The sequence below is a fragment of the Medicago truncatula genome, chromosome 4, assembly GCF_003473485.1.
Source record: "Medicago truncatula cultivar Jemalong A17 chromosome 4, MtrunA17r5.0-ANR, whole genome shotgun sequence".
Taxonomy (NCBI): domain Eukaryota; kingdom Viridiplantae; phylum Streptophyta; class Magnoliopsida; order Fabales; family Fabaceae; genus Medicago; species Medicago truncatula.
The window spans coordinates 26,865,953-26,886,274 of NC_053045.1; the positions used below are offsets into that span (position 1 = coordinate 26,865,953).

Genomic DNA, 20,322 nt, shown 5'->3' on the forward strand with positions numbered 1-20,322 from the left:
TATGTTTATAGTTTACATGTAGCTTCTTCCAATTTCAATTTTTCTGCCCAGCTGTTGTTGGTAATTAAAATTTGAGAAAAAGGGACATGTAAGGTTAGTGTAATTTTTTTTTTACATGGACAACCAAGTTTTCAAAAAAGAAAAAATCAAATATTTAACGGTTACTTTAAAATGTAATCTTAAAGTGTATTTTACGTGGTAAAAGTTTTACAATGACGATACATCTCATTAAATTTTTAAGGTGTGTTTCTTTCAAGATAAGAAATTATATTATTTGGAATAATATTCCCAAAAATAATATTTTGGAAATAATATTCTTACTCATCTGTTGAGCAAAAATTTCGTTTTTTTGTAAATGTTTTAGAAATTTATTTAACTAAAAAAATAAAAATAAATGTGAGTGGCAGTGGGAAATTATTACAAATTGAGTTCTATTTTCATTATAATGTGAATAACAATAGAATAAATCAAGTGTCAATACATGGAAAGAAATTTTCAAAACTTGAAGCAAGCATGAGATGGTTGCATTTCCACTCTCACATTTAAAATAATATTACAAACCTTAAAATCAACTCACCCTATCTATTTGAATTTTGGATTTTGGAGGGTTTTGTAGGAATAGATTTATATTGTAATATATATACTTGAAATATTAAAAACTTGAAAGAATAAAGGATATATGAATATGATATGATGACATAGCAATTTAATTACACTTTAATATTCTTTCTTAAAAAAAATACATTTTACTCATTTTCATAAACATGTATATTAGAAGGTTTGATAGCAGACGAAGTAGTAGTACAAACCTTGTCGTCGGAAAAAGCTTCATGACATATATCATTAAAGACTTTAACGATGACAAGGTGATAACAAGTATCATTGAGATGAAGAAAACACCGAAGAAGAACTCGAAGATCATCCTCCGAATCGATCTCATCCTCGAAGATCATTTGAAGCATAGAGTGTTTGAAATCATGATATGGATTATCAGAATCCTTTTCAACGACCACAGTGTTTGATAGTGGGCTATGCTTGTGTGGAGAGTAGTTTTGTGTAGTTTCAGCTTCAGAGAAAGTGGTGGTGGAGAAATCGTCGCTGTGATCGACGCTACAACCGGCACCCTTTCGTTCACCTAAAGTTGTGTTGGATGAAGCCTTGCTAATTTGGCTAATGGAAATTTTGGTCTTTTGAATAGGCTCGTGGACTTCAATTGCTTTCTTTTTTGCACAGCCACAACTTCCAATATTTGTTGAGAACACTCTTCTCATAAGCCTTTTCTTGTTGAAAGACATTGTAGTAACCTACTAAATTAGTATTCAAACATACACACACATCATACATGCATGTTAGATATATGTTAGACTTTAAAAAATGTTTCTTCTTAGACCATGTAGCCCTATTAGACTACTTAGCACATTTCCACCCATGCAGAGGCTAAAAAGTTAATACATAGGCTAAAGAGAACAAACATACATTTAATAGGGATTGAAGTGTTTGTCTATATAAGATAGTCATTTTCATAGTATACATCATTATATATAAACATAATAATAGAGTAATATATTGGAGTTGGATAGCTCAACTGCTTTGAACAAAGACGTAATAAAGAGTTGGAGATTCTGGTTTTCAATCCGGACAAATGAGAAAAACTATTCTAATTACTAATTACTAACATTTGTCATTTAAAAAAATGTATTGTGTTAAATTGTTTAATAAAGTACAATTTACTTAATGCTTCAACATCAAATTTTATTTTAGGAGAAATAAAGTTGTCCACTCTATTCGTTGTAGGATATTTAAAATTTAGGTAGATCTCTAGATAGACCCAAGCTAAAAAGCAATTAGGATCACCCCCACATTACCAAAATAATAATTCATTTGTTTCAAGCGTATTACGTTTACAAATTAATTAATAAAAATATTGCTGCAAGCCAATACTTTTCTCTGCTCCTTAAGAAAATTTTTAAAAAACTTTTTGGTTCTATTTATGAGAAAATGTCATAACTTTTAAGGTATAATTATTGTTTAAAAGACTTTTCTACCCTCATTTAATGATTATCTTTTTAATATTAGTGGGTGTATTTAATGTTTCACAATTTTTTATGAGGGTATATTTGTAAAAATAATTCAAAAATTTATATTAATTAATGATTACATTGGTTTTGATGTTTTTTGGTTTTATTTCTTATAATAAGGACCGGAGGGAGCAGTGTTTTTTTAATAAAAAAGCAAAAGATAATCCTTCTTCCTTTAAAAAACAAAAGAATAATCATTCTTAAAGAGTACTGTGATTTGTGATCCATATCATTCGCCTCTTGTAGAAACATCAAGGTTAACATGTGCCACAAAAAAAAAAAAAAAAACTCTTGTATTAAACCAATTTTATCCACAAATCTTAACACAAGAGTCATTTATTGCTTTTTGACTCACCAATTTTCTCATGAATATGCCTTTTCACCCTACTATACAGAATTTGTAAAAACTCTTTTTGAATTTGATGTGAAGTATACTTGCAATTATCTGGAGGATTTTCCAACACAAATTTTGCAACTTCATTATTGTAAGATGCTAAGAGTTTTAACAACTCGAGAAAATTGCCTTGATTTTTTGATCCACTAGTTTCGTCATTTTAATCATGACCTCTAATTGTCAAGTATAGTCTTTAAACGTAGTCGATTGCCCATAATTTAAGTCGAGCTTTGAATTTGAATGACATTCATAAGATGCCCTTCTTGATTCAACATGTCTTGACAATCCTGCATTGCATTGTTGTGGGGTAAGTTAGTATTCTTTCCTAACCTCTAAAACTCGTAGAAATGAAGACATGTGACCTGGGACGTCCACTTGGTTTTTTTCTTTCTAAAAATATAACATGGTAAGCAATACTCAACATTTTCCGACAATGAATATGCTTGCCATAAAGGAAGCTGCTAGTCGAAGTGTGTTGATACCATCTTGGATGGTCATTGTTGCCGAACAATGGATAAGAATAAACAACTCTTCAACAGAACTTGAGTAATTCTTTAACAGAGAAAAAAAATGTGATAAACAACATGGAAATGTAGGTTTACATGGTACCGCTCCTAAAAATACACATTGATTTATTTAAATGTACATAAATTATTCTTTAACAAAGTACAAAAATGGTATAAGCAACAAAACTATCAAGAGTTAAATGTCTGTGTAGTGATTGAAAGATCTCTCAGCTGTTGGGGATCCACCTTGGAAGGCGATCTCGTGAGGGCACACTGTGCAGTTGTTGTTTTTGGGAAAGCAATGACATCCCTGATTGAATTAGCACCAGCTAGCAACATAACCAATCTGTCCAAACCAAAAGCTATGCCTCCTGTATTTGATATATATAATAACAATCATCGATAAAATCAACTGTGATTTTATAGTAGTGTTCAAATGAAGATACACCGGTTATATTTCAAATGAAAATATGGTTGTGCACAGACAAATGCTACTCTAATAAGATAATTCAGTTTATCGACAAAGGGAGGAATGGGGCTATAAACCATTTTAGAAGACTTACCATGTGGCGGAGCCCCCATATCAAGAGCTTCAAGAAGATATCCAAACTTCGCTTCAGCCTGAAAAAGAAATTATAATGCATAATTCAGATCAGTCGAAGCCAGACATGTGTTGAAGGCATTATAAATATAAGCATTCTACCCTATTTCCAAAATATAAGGAATGGAGTCGGATGTACTAGCCTGCTCCATTGAGATGCCTAAAGTCTCAAAAACCTTCTGTTGTATGCCGCGTTTATAGATTCTCAAACTCCCCCTACCAATCTGACATAAAGTATAATATATTGCGTATCAGTCACAAAATTGTAAGGCTCGCAAGTTAAAGGGAGAGGAAAGAAATTAGAAATAAATCTCAATCACCTCCACCCCGTTGTAAACCATGTCATAAGCCAATGCACGAGCCGATGCAAGGTTGTTCATGTCTTCCGGATTTGGTGCAGTGAAAGGATGATGAAAAGCCTGCACAATCCCATAATTAAGAATAATGAAAAGAAAAATAAAAAATGTAACTAGATAACTTATTTATTAAGAATTACATTTTTGGATGTTATTAAAAGCAAAACTGACCTCAAGCCTCTGCTTCGAATCATCCCACTTAAACATTGGAAAGTCGGTAATCCACAAAATTGAATGTTTGGCCTAAAATTCAAACAAAAATAACTAGATAACATAAGTGAAATAAATAATGGAGAAAGATCGAAAAAAATTTCATTTAAAAAGCAGATGCCAACTTACATGGTCGATCAAACCTAATTTATGTGCCACATAAACTCTAAGATGACCTAGAGTTTTATTTACAGATGCATGATGACCAGCATGAAATAAAATCAGATCACTTGGTCCCGCGGAGCATCGCCTTAACAATTCCTCTATAGTTGCAGAATCCATACTTGATACTAAAGAAGAAAATCCCCCAATACCTAAAATCAAAGGATTACACAATAAACAAAGGAATATAACAAACATGTTTCAAAATATGATAAAATTGAGTATTGATAGGGAATTACTAATTTACCATTCTTCGTGATCCAAAGAGTAGTTAAACCCTTTGCACCATATTTTTCTGCTTCGTTGTAAATATCAAGTATATATGAGTCCTTCGTTGCACCAGAAGGTACACACAATACTTTAATAACTCCACCACACTCCAAGGAATCAGAGAAAATCTTGAAGGAAGTCCCTGAGAAAATGTCAGATACCTGAAGCCAATGAAAAAGTTATATCTCAGCAAGATGAAGCAAATCTAGGTAAACTCTTAGGTAGAGTTTGCCGCCAATTTGGATCCTACAAGGCTCAAGGGATTAGTCTCCGCAAGTTGCGCACGGAGGATACCTGGTTTACACGAATAAAAACTGAAACACAAACAGTGATTCAACACAGGATTACCGTAAGCTATATCAAATGAGAAAGACATGAAATTATACGAGAGGATCATAGAAACTACCATATGCTACAAACCACAAAAGTACTATGGAGGAGGTGTAATAAAGATCCTTACATCTTTTAATTCTAGATCAAATCTGGTATCTGGATGGTCCGAACCATATCTATTCATTGCTTCAGCATATGTAAGCCTGGGGAAAGGGTTTGGTAATTCCACGCCCTTAATTTCAAGAAAAACCTACAAAATTAGCAAAATTAGCCATAATATACATGCATGATTCGATTTTTATGGTTTTCTTTATGTAAAACCATGTCCACAGAAGATCTATATCAAACTAAATATACAGACATCAACCCCTTCCCATTTCAACTTATATCTTTTCCTGAAATAAGTGAGACTGCAAATATCAATACCTGCTTCTAAATCTTTAATAGTATCATTTGATATTTCAAATCACCAAAAGAAGTTCATCATATCTATTCATTTAATATATGTTTCCAATAATTCAAATTTGTGGATAAAACTAATATTATTACAGATGGCATAAACTAACCTTTCTGATCAACTCTTCATTAAGAGACAAAATATCCTCTAAAGGAGTAAAAGCCATTTCCATATCTAGTTGTGTGAACTCAGGTTGTCTATCATGAACAGCTCTTAAATCTTCATCTCGAAAACATCTACAAAAGGCATCACAATCTTTTTAATGTAATTTTGGTTTAGCTTATAAAAGCAAGCATTCTGTATAACATAAATGCTTTTTGTGTGGGAAAAGGGAAGAGTTTTTACAAGTTCTCCATAACATAAGCCAAGATACAAATAAACTCAAATTAATAATTAAAAAAAATGAATTATACCTTGCTACTTGATAATATTTATCAAAACCAGCTACCATTAGCATTTGCTTATATATCTGAGGGCTTTGTGGCAAGGCATAGAATGTTCCTCGCTTCATAATTCATGTGACAGAATCAACAAAGCGTAAAATAAATTACATCTCTTAGAAAATAGATAAAACATTCATATTGCTTTTCATCTTAGCAAAAAGGTAAAGATCTAAATACCTGGATTCTTGATGGAACTAAATATTCCCGGGCACCTTCTGGTGTGGATCTTGACAGTATCGGAGTTTCAACCTACCTTATGAACAAAAAGGTAAAGATCGACACAGCATACCAAATACCAACAACCAAAGTACGACGTGCAGACTAAAATTCAAATGATGAACCTACTAGATAGTACCTCGACAAAACCATGTATGTCTTCTAGATATCTTCGTATGAGTTTAACCACATTATGGCGCAGCAATATGTTAGAATTCATTTGTTGCTTCCTTAGATCAAGACATCGATACCTAAAATTTGTAATTTTAAGCAATAAATCTCTCATCTCATCTTGTCAATAGTTTACAATTGGAGGTAAGACAAATGAAAACATCAACCGCAATCAAACATTTGTCAGCAGCATATTCAACCGCATCATTAAACTTCATAAAATATCATAATTTTACAACCAGACAAGGAATTAATACTAAAATCAATCATTTGGTAAAAAAAAAAACCAAAAGTTATAGAGCAACTTATATTAAATTCCACACTCAAGCACGAGATATGGACACCTTAGAAAGCAAGGAATTAACCACTTCCAAACTTGATTTCAAGCTTCAAGACTATTCAAAAATAAAAAATCATCACAGCTTTCACCTAGATATGGATACCTTAGAAAGCAAGTACATGCCTTCAACAAAAGATAGCACATGAAAAACCATGACAGAATGCTGGTCTTACCAGTGAAAAAATGGTAACTTTACATTCATAGAACTAAGGCTATTACCTCAAACGGATTTCCTCATTAGGAGAACCTTCTGCATCATCAGAATTCAATTCAGGAATAAGTGTTAACTTTGCATTCCTAGAATTCAACTCTTGAACCTCATTTGCAGCAACCTCGATGAAGCCGGTTTTCATCTCGTAGTTGATTGATTGAGTTGAACGAGACCTAACAACGCCTTGAATGGCAGCCACATACTCGCGTCTTAGGTTTTTGTTAGCAGAATGTGCGACTGGAAATTCATCTAGACGTGTCTTAACCTGAATAATGCCGGTCTGGTCTCTAAGAATGAGAAAGGCGACTCCACCGAGGCTTCTGTGAAGTTCAGCCCAACCACAAAGACGAACGGTTTTACCGACATCGTTGGAAGATAATTCGCCGCAATGATGAGTCCTTGAAATCCATTGGAGGGATTGGTTGAGGGGTTTAGGCTTTTTGAAAGTGATTGCTTTCTTGGTTTTGGGTTTAAGCTTTTCATAATAAGGGAGTGGTATTTTGGTTTTGCGAAGGGATGGGCTTCGCCGAATGGAGATCAAAGATAATGCTTTAAGGAATAGAGACCACATATTCTTCTTCTTCTTTACTAAGAAAGGGTAACAAAATCAATAAATATTCGAGAAAACAAGAATTGAAAAATTATAAATTCATTGAAAAACAGACACAATATCGGTTTGGTAGGAAATGATGAACCTTACATGCATGCAAACCATAAGAGGAAGAATTTGGTAAATCCAAAGAATCACTACGTACCTGTATGCAGACAGCTGAAAAATGGAATCCACCAGAACCGAACTGCTATAAGGTAGCTATGTCTTTCGCATGAGACAGTGATATTCGAATTTTCGAAATGTTGTGGGTTGTATAACTAGGTTTAGGTTTATACGCAGGGAGAGAAACGGCGGCTATGAAGCACGGACACTTCTCGGATTAGGCGTGTCCGACACCGATACAACACAAAACCTACTTTTAGTTACATTGAGTTATGTGATTTTTTCAAATTATTTTCTGTGTCAGTTTCCGTGTTGTGTTCGGTGTCCTTGTCAGCATCCGTGTTTCATAGATGGCTCACATTTGAAAATTGTCTTTCTCACTTTAAAATTGCTCTTTCATATCGCAAAATTACATAATTGACCCAACGGAAGTTAATTGCCATCTAAAGCTTCCAACGGTAGTTAACTGCTGCACGAACATAAAAATAAAAGGAAAATAAAAAAACTCCAGCACAATTAAGTGTAGTTGGAATCTCAAACATATTCTTGTATATATATTTACAGCATTTTCCAAACATTTTTTTGTTATAATGCAGTGAGTAATAATGATAAGAACTTCCAACTTTGTTCAAAAACCTTTGACAACAACATATAAAGTGCCAATGGTACACTTGTCGGTGACTATTTTACAAGGATGTCACACAGATTTCCCTATTTTACACTTGGAGCAAGAATGGCATCTTGTCGTGGGACTATAACTTGACATACAAATATAACCGAACTTCTATTTAGCTGTATATGAACCTACTATAAAGTCCTTCATGTGTGCATTTTTAGTAAGAAGATACTAGGGTTGAAAATGAGTCAAGTCGAGTTAAATCGAATTCATCTGAGTTTGACTCGGCTCGAAAGTCGACTGGCTCGAGATATTTTTAATCCAAAATCAACATGTGGTTGTAAACAAAGAATAAAAAAGATATGTGATTCCATGTGGTGCTAATATGTCCTTTTCCATGAGAGAAACATAAATAATGGCGAAACAAGGAAAACTAGGAACCAAAAAGGCCTCATTGTTATGCTCGGAGAAGCAAATACTTGCATATCATTTAGAATTCTGCTCTTCACCCAGCACAAAACACTCGCGCCTTGCAGCCGTGCCCAAAATACCCATGCACTATTTAAGTAATGCTGCGCTACTTAACTCACGCCGCGTGAGTTAAGTCACGCAGGTTTTATTTTTGCATAGTCACGCAGCTATAGCTTCTTCCCCTGTTTTTCCCTGTATTTCATAAACCATCTTTCAATATTCATTTTTTGTTGAATCAAATTCACATACACTGCATGCTGCATATTGTTGTTTCATCCTTAGAAACAAGTCTTCAATAATATTATTACAACTATTATGATAATCACTTGATTTTCTCTTCTTCCTCTGATCCTTGCTTGCAATCATCTTCAATCTCAGATTCTTGTTTAGGACTATCACTATCAAGTGCCCTTTTCTCTCTCTTGCTCTTCCTCATCAACATCATCTTCATCTCCCAACCCATTATTTTCCCTCCTCACAAGACCACCATTTTTTGCATTCCTCTCTGCTCTCACCTTCAATATCTCCAACAATTCATCCACAACTTTCTCTTTCTTCCTCCGATTCTTAATCAAAATGATAAAATGAAGAAGAAGAAGGACAAGAAAAAGAAGAGGTCAAACAATTGATGATGAATGAGTTGGTTTAGATGGACAATATTAATGAATTGTATTGACTTGGATAAAATGAAGTGAAGTGGAGTGGAATGAATAGTATTTTGCTGTTAGCTAATAATAACAAATTTAATTAAAGGCAATAAAACATAAGTGAAGTGGGTTGTTGTTCATGCTTCATATTTCAAGTTTTCTCAAGTTTGCAAATTGCGTGAGTTAACTCACGCTGGAGATAACACTTGCGTGATTTAACTCACGATGCGTGACTTAACTCACATATGGGTATTTTGGGCACGGCTGCAGGGCGCGAGTGTTTTGTGCTGGGTGAAGAGCAGAATTCTATCATTTAAAGTATAAAGAGCCTTCAAAACAGTTGCATTTTCTGTTGATAAAAAGGTGCATGGATGAAAGTTCAAGGTACGGCATTTTAAAAATAACAACATTAAATAGGATGAAGTTAGCTAAATTTTGCTATTGTTTGGTCCACTAAATATGACCATTTCTTTATAATTGAGTTCATTGATAGTTGCATAATCAATTCCTTTTCATCAGCGCTATACACTTTGATTCCTGCAGCCATATATATTTAGATCAACACAATTAGCATCTCAAAAGATTGTTAAATAGAACATGGGTTCACTTTCTTGGTGGAACAACTCGTAGCCAAAATTTACTTACCGAACGAACGAACTCCAGAATACTAGGATCCGCTTCCCCTAAGAATCGGAGGTTAACATTAAAAAAAAAAAACACAGTTAGCATATATTGGCCTAAAGTGTACACTTATTTTATGATATTTTTGCTGATTGTTATAAATACCTTGAAAAGTTGGTGGCAGAGCCCAAGTTATGTTCTTCAAATTCAACAGAATCAACTTTGTACTTTGGAATTTGTTCAGCAATAATAGGCTTTGCTATAGTTCATGCAGTCTTGCAAATTGTATTTAACATTCAACCAATTTTGGTACTCTTTGAAAATTGATATTCAAAGTTGTGAGAGTTAACTTAAAATCAGATTTTTCTGCAGAATCGTGGCACGATTGTTGGGAATCGTGGCACGATTGGAGGTTTCAGTTTTGAGGCAAGGTACTGGAAAAATCGTGGTACGATGGGGTCGCATCGTGGCACGATGGTGCGCTCGCGGGGAAAAACAGAAACATATTTTTGGGTGCAGATTTGTTACAAATTTAAAGCAGATTTGTTACAGATTTTAAGCAAGACTTTTACTATAAATATAGACCTTGTATCAAAACAAACTTTGAGATAGAGGGGGTTGAAACAAGGGTTTAGAAAGGCAACAACAAAACTAGGGTTTGTATAGAGTTTGTCTCTTCGGAACAAACACTAGAGTTTGTGGGTTGATTCACCTTGGGAAACACTATTAGCATTGGAGTCTCTTGGTTACGGGAAGAGATTGGGACTTTGGGTAGAATTAGGCGGGAGACTTATTCTTGTAACCCATTGATTTCTCTTTGTAACGGTACTCATCATATAGTGGATTGGAGGGCTGCTCTCTCCCCAGACTAGGTCAATTTGGACCGAACTGGGTCAACAAATTCTTTTGTGTTCTTCTGTTCTTTGTGTTCTTCTCGCCGTTGTTTTCTACTTTTTGGCTTGTATTTAATTATTCCATACACTTTGTTTGGTTGCTTGATTATCCCTTGCTCCACACATCAAGTTGTTATTGGTGTGATTTTTGATCAGATTCACAACAAAAGTGGTGGTTTTCTCTTGGCAATAGCTCCTGAACCGTATTCCTACCAAAGATAATCTCTTTAGAAGGCGAATTCTCCCACCAGAGTCTACGGTGAGGTGTGTTTTTTGTGACCAAGAGGGAGAAACGGCGGCACATCTTTTCCTACATTGCCATTTGACCTTCAAAGTGTGGGCGAAGGTGTGTGTTTGGTTGGAGATTAATTTTATTACACCTTAAACTATGTTTCAACATTTTGAATGTTGGAGTGGGGAGATTGGGAAGAAAAAGCTTTGTAAAGGGTATTGGTTGATTTGGCATGCGGTATTATGGACGATTTGGAAAGCAAGAAATGATAGGATTTTTAATAATCTTGTGAAAGATCGTGATGAAATTGTTGATGACATTAAGGTGCTTTGGTGGAATTGGGCGGTTACTAGACTTAAAAGTCCTCCCTGCCTCTATTACGAGTGGTGTTGGAACCCCAAGGAATGCCTATTGAGATAGTTGGGGTAGTTTTAGAGGTGTCCGGGACTTTTGGCATCTTAGGTTGCTGGTGTCAGCAGTTTTTTTTGGCTTTTATTTTGAGTCTGGAATTGTGCTGTTAGGCTGCAGATTTTTCTGTTATAGAGGACTGTTTTGGTTTTTTTTCTTCTGGTTTGGCTGTTTTGTGCTTTGCTGTTAGTCTCAGAAATGTTATCCACAACATAGTATTTTTCTTTTTGGCGTTTTAGTGCCTTCGCCTATTTGTACTTCTCGTATAAGTTGGTGATAATAATATAAGCTGTTTAAAAAAAAAAATTTATTAATCACTTATACTATTTTTTTAGAGGGCTTAAAATTTTAAATAATAAAAACATACATGGTCATAATCAGGAAAATATATTTTTTTTCTTAAGAAAACCAAAACAAACGCACCCTTAATCTCGAACCCATTGATAATAGTAAGTGGATACATAAGGTGTAATATTGAAATCTCCTTCATGAAACATTCAAAATCCATTGATAAGAGTAAGTTTTATTTTTCTTGTGAGGAAATGGTAAGTTACAGAGTATAATTACATAATATAATAGTTTTCTTCATTCTCTTTGCACACAAAAGAAAAAAGAAAATGATTTTGGATGTAGAAAAGTTCGGCTTTCAACCTGCACAAAAAGTGATTCTTTTTATAAACATACCCATGCCTTGTGATAAGAAGAAACTACTCTGCAAAAGAACTCAATGAAGGAATGAAACATTTCCTGCATGCAAACACCCTTTGATGAATTGATGGCATATTCATTAAAGAACACACTTATTAAAAATGATTTAAATTCAAAAGTCACAGAGATATAAAAACTCTTAAAACAAGCCACAAATAAACATATCCCTTTATAGAGTTAAATTCTCATGGTGCTCTTAGACTTCCATTTTTTTTCTCCACTTGCTCCTCCAGTGAGTAATAAACAAAATTGTATCACGACTATTCAGGCAAGACGCAGAAATGGCCAAATGGTCTCTCGAAGACTTGACAAAGAAATTTGTGATTTAAGATGGAGAATTCAATTCTCAGAGGCCACAGTAGAGCATTTAGTAAGAAGTCAATCTGATCACAATCATCTCCTTCTTCATTGCAGTCATCCCACTCCTTCCCCCATGGAACGACCTTTTCGCTTTCAAGTAGCTTGGTGCACACATGTTGATTACCCTTCTTTGGTGAAACAGGCTTGGAATCGTGATAAAGACAATGTGGTTAAATCTCTACGTAAGCGGGAATTAGAGGCTATCAGGCTAAACTCAAGGATCCAGCGCATGTTGGCGAACATTGACTCAACTAGTTTAATGGTTTTGCATGGTAAGCTTTTACATGAATATGAACAGATTTTATTTCATAAAAAAACTTTCTGGTCCAAAAATCTAAAGAGAAGTGGATCAAGCTTGGTAGCAGAAATACTTCTTTCTTTCGCACTCAAACGATCTTTTGAAGAAAGAGGAATAAGGTTCGTAGTTTAAACCTCTCGTCTGGTATTTGGTGTACAAATGCTAATATTTTGAAAGATGAAATTGTCAAGTACTCCCTCCGTCCCGAATTAGCTAAGCCATTTTTTTATTTCACACATATTAAGACAAATGTATAAATGAAGGAGAAAGAAATATGGTTTTAAGTGCTCTTGTTAAGTATTGGTGCATTCTCCACTATCATAAATGCAAAGTGAAATATATTGAATTGGAAGTTGTGAAAGTAATATTAATTAGAGTTATAAAGGGAAAAAAGTAATTAATATTTTATTGAAAAGTGAAATGACTCAGTTATTTTGGGACATTTTTTTTTACAAATGGCTCAATTATTGTGGGACGGAGGGATTACTTTAAAGATCTACTTAGTAGAGACGATGAAGTGAGGGTGGGATCTCATGGTCTTTGTAGAACCCACTTATCCGACGATGCTTGTGAGCACTTTCAAAACCAGCTACCAACCCATCTTCTTCAAAATGTTTTGGAAGGAAGTTGGAGATGATCTTTGTCATTTTGTTAGGAAAGCTTGAGACAGGAACATTCGATGTTGCCACAAGAGACACTCATTTGGTTTTGATTCCTAAAGGAGATCATCCAAGAGGCAGTTTCGACCTATTAGCTTGTGTAACGTGACCTATAAAATCATTTCTAAGGTGTTGGTCACTCGTCTAAGGCCATATCTAAATGATATTATCTCGACTCTTTAGAGTAGCTTCACTCCGGGAAGAAGTACTATCTCGACTCTTTAGAGTAGCTTCATTCCGGGAAGAAGTACTAAAGACAACACCATCATATTGCAAGAGATTATATATCCTATGAATAAGAAAAAGAAGAGAAAAAGGGATATGGTGTTAAATCATATGATATGGTGGATTTGGGATTCCTTAAGCAAACTCGGATCATGTCTGGTACATCATGCAGATGTCTTCACTCATCACTACGAGATTGAGACGGCTACTATAAGAAAGTACATGGATGAAGCTTGGGCTTTTCTACTTTGTCACACTCTCAGGGAGGGAAATATGTGTGCTGACTTTTTAGCAAAGCTTGGAATATGGTGTACTAGTGAACTCCTGACTATTCTTGATCCTCCAGCTGAGCTTCGCTTGCTTCTTATGGCAGACAATATGGGTGTTAGTTATTCCCGTGGTCATTAGTTTTCTTTCTGTTTTTGCTTTCCCTTTTCTCATGTAACCAAAAAAATAAAATTTGTAATCAAGTCAGGACTTAAATAAAATCAACATGATTTTCTTAGGCCCGAAAAAATTGTGATAAACAACATGGAAATGTAGGTCTAGATGGTACTCTCCTAAAAATACACATTGATTTATTTAAATATGTATAAATTATTCTTTACCAGAGTACAAAAATGGGTATAAGCAATATAACTATGAAGAGTTAAATGCCTATCTATGCAGTGATTGAAAGATCTCTCAGCTGTTGGGGATCCACCTCGGAAGGCGATCTCGTGAGGGCACACTGTGCAGTTGTTGTTTTTGGGAAAGCAATGACATCCCTGATTGAATTAGCACCAGCTAGCATCATAACCAATCTGTCCAGACCAAAAGCTATGCCTCCTGCATTTGATATATAATAACAATTATCGATAAAATCAACTGCTATTAAACATATTGAGATACAATCGGTGCGCCTGTGTTCAAATAAAGATACGCCGATTAAATTTGAACTTGATAAATGTTATATGTATTTATTGAAATGTTTACAGTTTAGTGGGAATGGAAAGTAATATTATATTATTTCTAAACTTAAAACTGATGTGTGAAATGAGACAACAGAGCAATGAAACGTTAGATATCGACAAGGGAGGAATGGGGCTATAAACCATTTTAGAAGATTTACCATGTGGCGGAGCCCCCATGTCAAGAGCTTCAAGAAGATATCCATACTTCGCTTCAGCCTGAAAAAGAAATTATAATGCATAATTCTGATCAGTCGAAGCCAGACATGCATTGAAGGCATTATAAATATAAGCATTCTACCCTATTTCCAAAATATAAGGAATGGAGTCGGATGTACTTGCCTGCTCCATTGAGATGCCTAGAGTCTCAAAAACCTTTTGTTGTATGTCGCGTTTATAAATTCTCAAACTCCCCCCACCAATCTGACATAAAGTATAATATATCGTGTATCAGTCGCAAACTGTAAGGCTCGCAAGTTAAAGGGAAAGGAAAGAAATTAGAAATAAATCTCAATCACCTTCACCTCATTGTAAACCATGTCATAAGCCAATGCACGAGCCGATGCAAGGTTGTTCATGTCTTCAGGATTTGGTGCAGTGAAAGGATGATGAAAAGCCTGCACAATCCCATAATTAAGAATAATGAAAAGAAAAATAAAAAATGTAACCAGATAACTTATTTATTAAGAATTACATTTTTGGATGTTATTAAAATCAAAACTGACCTCAAGCCTCTTCTTTGAATCATTCCACTCAAACATTGGAAAGTCGGTAATCCACAAAATTGAATGTCTGGCCTAAAATTCAAACAAAAATAAATAATGGAGAAAGATAGAAAATAAATTCATTTAAAAAACAGATACCAACTTACATGGTCGATCAAACCTAATTCATGTCCCACATAAACTCTAAGATGACCTAGAGTTTTATTTACAGATGCATGGTGACCAGCTTGAAATAAAATCAGATCACTTTGTCTCGCAAAGCATCGCCTTAACAATTTCTCTGTAGTTGCATGATCCATACTTGATACTAAGTCAGAAAATCCCTCGATGTCCCCTAAAAATCAAAGGATTACACAAAAAACACAGGAATCATAAAATTGAGTATTGATAGGGAATTGCTAATTTACCATTCTTCTTGATCTTGAGAACAAGTAAACCCTTTGCACCAGATTTGTATGCTTCATTGTAAATACCACTTATATAATAGCACTTTTTTGCATCATAGGGTACACACAATACTTTAATAACTCCACCACACGCCAAGGAATCAGAGAAAATCTTAAAGGAAGACCTTGAGAAAATGTCAGATACCTGCAGCCAATGAAAAAGTTATATCTCAGCAAGATGAAGCAAATCTAGGTAAACTCTTAGGTAGAGTTTGCCACCCGCACAAAGCAAAAAAAAAACAGTGATTTAACACAGGATTGCCATAAACTCTATTAAATGAGAAAGACATGAAATTATACGAGAGCATCATAGAAACTACCATATACTACAAACCACAAAAGTGCTATGGAGGAGGTGAAATAAAGACCATTACATTCTTTAATTCTAGATCAAATCTGGTATCTGGATGGTCCGAACCATATCTATTCATTGCTTCAGCATATGTAAGCCTGGGAAAAGGGTTTGGTAATTCCACGCCCTTAATTTCAAGAAAAACCTGCAATAAAAATCAACTTCAAAATTTGCCACAATATTATTTGATTCAATTTTTATGGTTTTCTTTATGTAAAACCACGTCCACAAAAAATCTATATCAAGAAAAATCTACTATCATTTCCACCTTCCAATTTCAACATATATCTTTTCCTGAAATAAGTAAGACTGCAAATATCAAATCACCAAAAGAAATTATCATCTGCTGATACCTTATTCCTCCATTCTAAATTTTATTTAATATATGTTTCCAATAATTCAAATTTGTGGATAAAACGAATATGATTATAGATGGCATAAACTAACCTTTCTGATCAACTCTTCATTAAGAGACAAAATATCCTCTAAAGGAGTAAAAGCCATTTCCATATCTAGTTGTGTGAACTCAGGTTGTCTATCATGAACAGCTCTTAAATCTTCATCTCGAAAACATCTACAAAATGCTTATAAAAGCAAACATTCTGTATAACATAAATGCTTTTTGTATGGGAAAAAGGGAAGAGTTTCTACAAGTTCTCCATAACATAAGCCAAGATACAAATAAACTCAAATTAATAATTAAAAAAAAAAAAGAATATTATACCTTGCTACTTGATAATATTTATCAAAACCAGCTACCATTAGCATTTGGTTATATATCTGAGGGCTTTGTGGCAAGGCATAGAATGTTCCTCGCTTCATAATTCATGTGACAGAATCAACAAAACGTAAAATAAATTACATCTCTTAGAAAATAGATAAAACATTCATATTGCTTTTCATCTTAGCAAAAAATCAGTTGCACAATACAAACAACTTACTTATGGGAAAATACTACAATTTTTGCAATCAGTTCTACATAGTCAAAACACAACAGATAAATATAAAAAGACGATCCTTTCTGTGCATACGCACAAGGTAAATCTGCACACATTCTACATTAATGCCATTGAGGTATAGATAATATTAGTAAATATCTTTTGAAGGTGGGATCATAAATCCTATCAATTACTATAAATTCAATGTTGCAATATCTAATTTAGTGTTTGGAAAAACAATTAATTGATCTGATTAAGCAAAAGATAAATCTAATTGTCTGGCTGAACTTCTGACGAGACCAATATTTTTAAAGTTCGATGACTTATTTGCTCTATTTTAACTACAATCCGTACTAAACCAAGAGAAAGAATGACTTATAAAATGGTAGACAACTATAATGAAAGAACAATCTCATGCAATAGGTGAAAAAATCTAAATACCTGGATTCTTGATGGAACTAAAAATTCCCGGGCACCTTTTAGTGTGGATCTTGACAGTATCGGAGTTTCAATCTACCTTACGAACAAAAAGGTAAAGATCGACACAGCATACCAAATACCAACAACTAAAGTACGACGTGCAGACTAAAAAATTCAAATGATGAACCTACTGGATAGTACCTCGGCAAAACCATGTATGTCTTCTAGATATCTTCGTATGAGTTTAACCACATTATGCCGCAGCAATATGTTAGAATTCATTTGTTGCTTCCTTAGATCAAGACATCGATACCTAAAATTTGTAATTTTAAGCAATAAATCTCTCATCTCATCTTGTCAATAATTTACAATTGGAGGTAAGACAAATGAAAACATCAACCACAATCAAACATTTGTCAGCAGCATATTCAACCGCATCATTAAACTTCATAAAATATCATAATTTTACAACCAGACAAGGAATTAATACTAAAATCAATCATTTGGTAAAAAAAAAAACCAAAAGTTATAGAGCAACTTATATTAAATTCCACACTCAAGCACGAGATATGGACACCTTAGAAAGCAAGGAATTAACCACTTCCAAACTTGATTTCAAGCTTCAAGACTATTCAAAAATAAAAAATCATCACAGCTTTCACCTAGATATGGATACCTTAGAAAGCAAGTACATGCCTTCAACAAAAGATACCACATGAAAAACCATGACAGAATGCTGGTCTTACCAGTGAAAAAATGGTAACTTTACATTCATAGAACTAAGGCTATTACCTCAAACGGATTTCCTCTTTAAGAGAATCTTCTGCATCATCAGAATTCAACTCTTTAGAAAAAATTGGTACATTTGCATTCCTAGAATTCAACTCTTGAACCTCATTTGCAGCAACCTCGATGAAGCCGGTTTTCATCTTGTTGTTGATTGATTGGGTTGGACAAGACCTAACAACACCTTGAATGGTAACCACATACTCGCGTCTTAGGTTATTGTTAGCAGAATGTGCGACTGGAAATTCATTTAGATGTGTTGTAACCTGAATAATGCCGGTGTGGTCTCTAAGAATGAGAAAGGCGACTTCACCGTGGCGTCTGTGAAGTGCAACCCAACCACAAAGACGAACGGTTTTGCCGACATCGTTCGAAGATAATTCACCGCAATGGTGAGTCCTTGAAATCCATTGGAGGGGTTTAGGCTTTTTGAAAGTGATTGCTTTCTTGGTTTTGGGTTTAAGCTTTTTATAATAAGGGAGTGGTATTTTGGTTTTGCCAAGGGATGGGTATCGCCGAATGGACATCAAAGATGTTGTGAATCCGGTTCTACAAGCGAACCTTCACACCAATGAAATAAACCAATGATGTGTGGAGCAAGTGATAGTGATAATCAATGAGAACAAATGGCTTCCAAGCAAACAACAACAAACAGCCCTAAGCTAGTGTATAGCAAAACCACACAAAGAGCTAACAAGCATAAACAAGATAAACGGTAAAAGGAAAGAACAAAACACCGAGCAAGATTGTTGACCCAGTTCAGCCAATATGGCCTAATCTGGGGGAGAGAGCAGCTCTCCAATCCAATATGTGAAGTGTTACAAAAGGTTACAAGACTCTAGCTTATCAAGCTTTACACATGAACAAACCCTAGAACTACCCTTTGGTATTTTCCCACTCTCACACTATGAACCCACAATCCCAAGGTGATTACAATGTTTTTCCCAACCTAAGAAACTCTCTCATCAAAGGCAAACACCCCATAGGCTCCCCTCTTTGATCTCCAAGATTTCTCTCTTAAGCTCTCTTAAGGTTGTCTTCAAAAAAGCACAAGAACACAATATATACTAGTCTTCCCCTGAAGAAATCGTGCCACGATTTCCCTAGATCATGTCACGATCTGCAACGGTTCCCAGGTTGACCAGTCCTTATCAGTGATACTTAACCAGCAAGTTTCTGAATCGTGTCACGATTTCCCAAGATCTTGCCACGATTTTGCATCCAGCAAACTTGGCTCACGGCACCTCCAATCGTGTCACGATTCCAAAATCGTGTCACGATTTCTCTGTTCTTCCAGACCACAAATTTGAAGCCAATTTCAACATTTCTCCACCTTGACTTCTAATTTGGTGGTGATGCCAATTTAACCATCAACCACCTTGCTGCTCTCTCCAAAAGGGAATTACTCTTCGACAAACTTGATCAAGTCCAAGCAATGCTTGAATCTTGATCGAGGTAATGACTTGGTGAACACATCCGCCGGATTCTCCTCCGATGCCACTTTCTCAACCACAATCTCTTTTGATTCAATCATGTCTCTAACAAAGTGCAGACGAATGTCAATGTGCTTTGTCCTTTCATGATACACTTGATGATTTGCCAAGTGAATGGCACTTTGACTATCACAATGTATCTTCACACATTCTTGAGTAATTCCTAACTCACCAATCATCCCTTTTAACCATATGGCCTCCTTCACACCTTCAACAAGTGCAATGTACTCCGCTTGAGTTGTAGATAATGCCACCACGGATTGTTGATTTGCCTTCCAACTAATTGTCGTGCCATAAAGAGTAAACACAAAACCCGACAAGGATTTTCTAGTGTCCACGTTGCCCGCATAATCCGCATCAACATACCCCTCCAAAGCGTCTTCATCTTGAGCTGCCCTTGTGTACTTCAAACCGCCCTTCAACGACCCATTCAAATACCTCAAAACCCACTTCAAAGCTTGTCAATGCACAATTCCCGGATTTGCCATAAACCGACTCACAATGCTAACCGCATAAGCCAAGTCCGGCCTACTACAAACCATTCCATACATGATGCTTCCAACCCCACTTGCATAGGGAGTACCTTCCATCAATTGCTTCTCATCCTCGGA

At 35.1% G+C, this 20,322-nt stretch overlaps 4 protein-coding genes across 4 annotated transcripts; all 4 read right to left on the minus strand.

The window, feature by feature from the left end:
- Nucleotides 1–746: 746 nt before the first annotated feature.
- On the minus strand, nucleotides 747–1,295 carry LOC11445162 (transcription repressor OFP6). Its single transcript, XM_003606052.2, has one exon. The coding sequence runs from the start codon at nucleotides 1,293–1,295 to the stop codon at nucleotides 747–749; it is 549 nt and encodes a 182-aa protein (XP_003606100.2).
- Nucleotides 1,296–3,042: 1,747 nt separating this feature from the next.
- Nucleotides 3,043–7,169, minus strand: LOC11444696 (aspartate--tRNA ligase, chloroplastic/mitochondrial; the record flags this gene model as incomplete). Its single annotated transcript, XM_024780578.2, has 13 exons — nucleotides 3,043–3,349; nucleotides 3,542–3,599; nucleotides 3,723–3,803; nucleotides 3,900–3,998; nucleotides 4,107–4,178; nucleotides 4,275–4,459; nucleotides 4,555–4,738; nucleotides 5,038–5,160; nucleotides 5,477–5,603; nucleotides 5,781–5,872; nucleotides 5,988–6,059; nucleotides 6,166–6,277; nucleotides 6,757–7,169. Coding segments are annotated over 13 exons (1,800 nt in total), but the record flags the coding sequence as incomplete, so codon positions are not given.
- A 7,069-nt stretch (nucleotides 7,170–14,238) lies between these two features.
- LOC112420841 (aspartate--tRNA ligase, chloroplastic/mitochondrial-like) lies at nucleotides 14,239–15,814 on the minus strand. Its single transcript, XM_024780579.2, has 7 exons — nucleotides 15,684–15,814; nucleotides 15,423–15,610; nucleotides 15,277–15,348; nucleotides 15,070–15,168; nucleotides 14,894–14,974; nucleotides 14,713–14,770; nucleotides 14,239–14,429 (listed from the first exon to the last, which is right to left on the minus strand). The coding sequence occupies exons 2-7, from the start codon at nucleotides 15,573–15,575 to the stop codon at nucleotides 14,263–14,265; spliced, it is 630 nt and encodes a 209-aa protein (XP_024636347.2). The 5' UTR covers nucleotides 15,576–15,610; nucleotides 15,684–15,814; the 3' UTR covers nucleotides 14,239–14,262.
- LOC120575805 (aspartate--tRNA ligase, chloroplastic/mitochondrial) lies at nucleotides 15,646–20,301 on the minus strand. The gene is made up of 9 exons (XM_039832730.1): nucleotides 20,221–20,301; nucleotides 19,901–20,127; nucleotides 18,225–18,779; nucleotides 17,634–17,745; nucleotides 17,454–17,525; nucleotides 16,799–16,890; nucleotides 16,522–16,648; nucleotides 16,097–16,219; nucleotides 15,646–15,867 (listed from the first exon to the last, which is right to left on the minus strand). Exons 1-9 carry the CDS (start codon nucleotides 20,299–20,301, stop codon nucleotides 15,646–15,648), a joined length of 1,611 nt encoding a protein of 536 aa, XP_039688664.1.
- Nucleotides 20,302–20,322: the final 21 nt, after the last annotated feature.

Coding starts and splice junctions, on each gene's coding strand:
- LOC11445162 (XM_003606052.2), bottom strand. CDS start 1,295: ATGTCTTTCAACAAGAAAAGGCTTATGAGAAGAGTGTTCTCAACAAAT.
- LOC112420841 (XM_024780579.2), bottom strand. CDS start 15,575: ATGGATCATGCAACTACAGAGAAATTGTTAAGGCGATGCTTTGCGAGA. Junction 15,349..15,422: donor AATTAGGTTTGATCGACCAT/GTAAGTTGGTAT, acceptor TTTGAATTTTAG/GCCAGACATTCAATTTTGTG. Junction 15,169..15,276: donor ATTCAAAGAAGAGGCTTGAG/GTCAGTTTTGAT, acceptor GGGATTGTGCAG/GCTTTTCATCATCCTTTCAC.
- LOC120575805 (XM_039832730.1), bottom strand. CDS start 20,301: ATGGAAGGTACTCCCTATGCAAGTGGGGTTGGAAGCATCATGTATGGA. Junction 16,649..16,798: donor AAATATTATCAAGTAGCAAG/GTATAATATTCT, acceptor AGCATTTTGTAG/ATGTTTTCGAGATGAAGATT. Junction 16,220..16,521: donor ATGAAGAGTTGATCAGAAAG/GTTAGTTTATGC, acceptor TTTTTATTGCAG/GTTTTTCTTGAAATTAAGGG.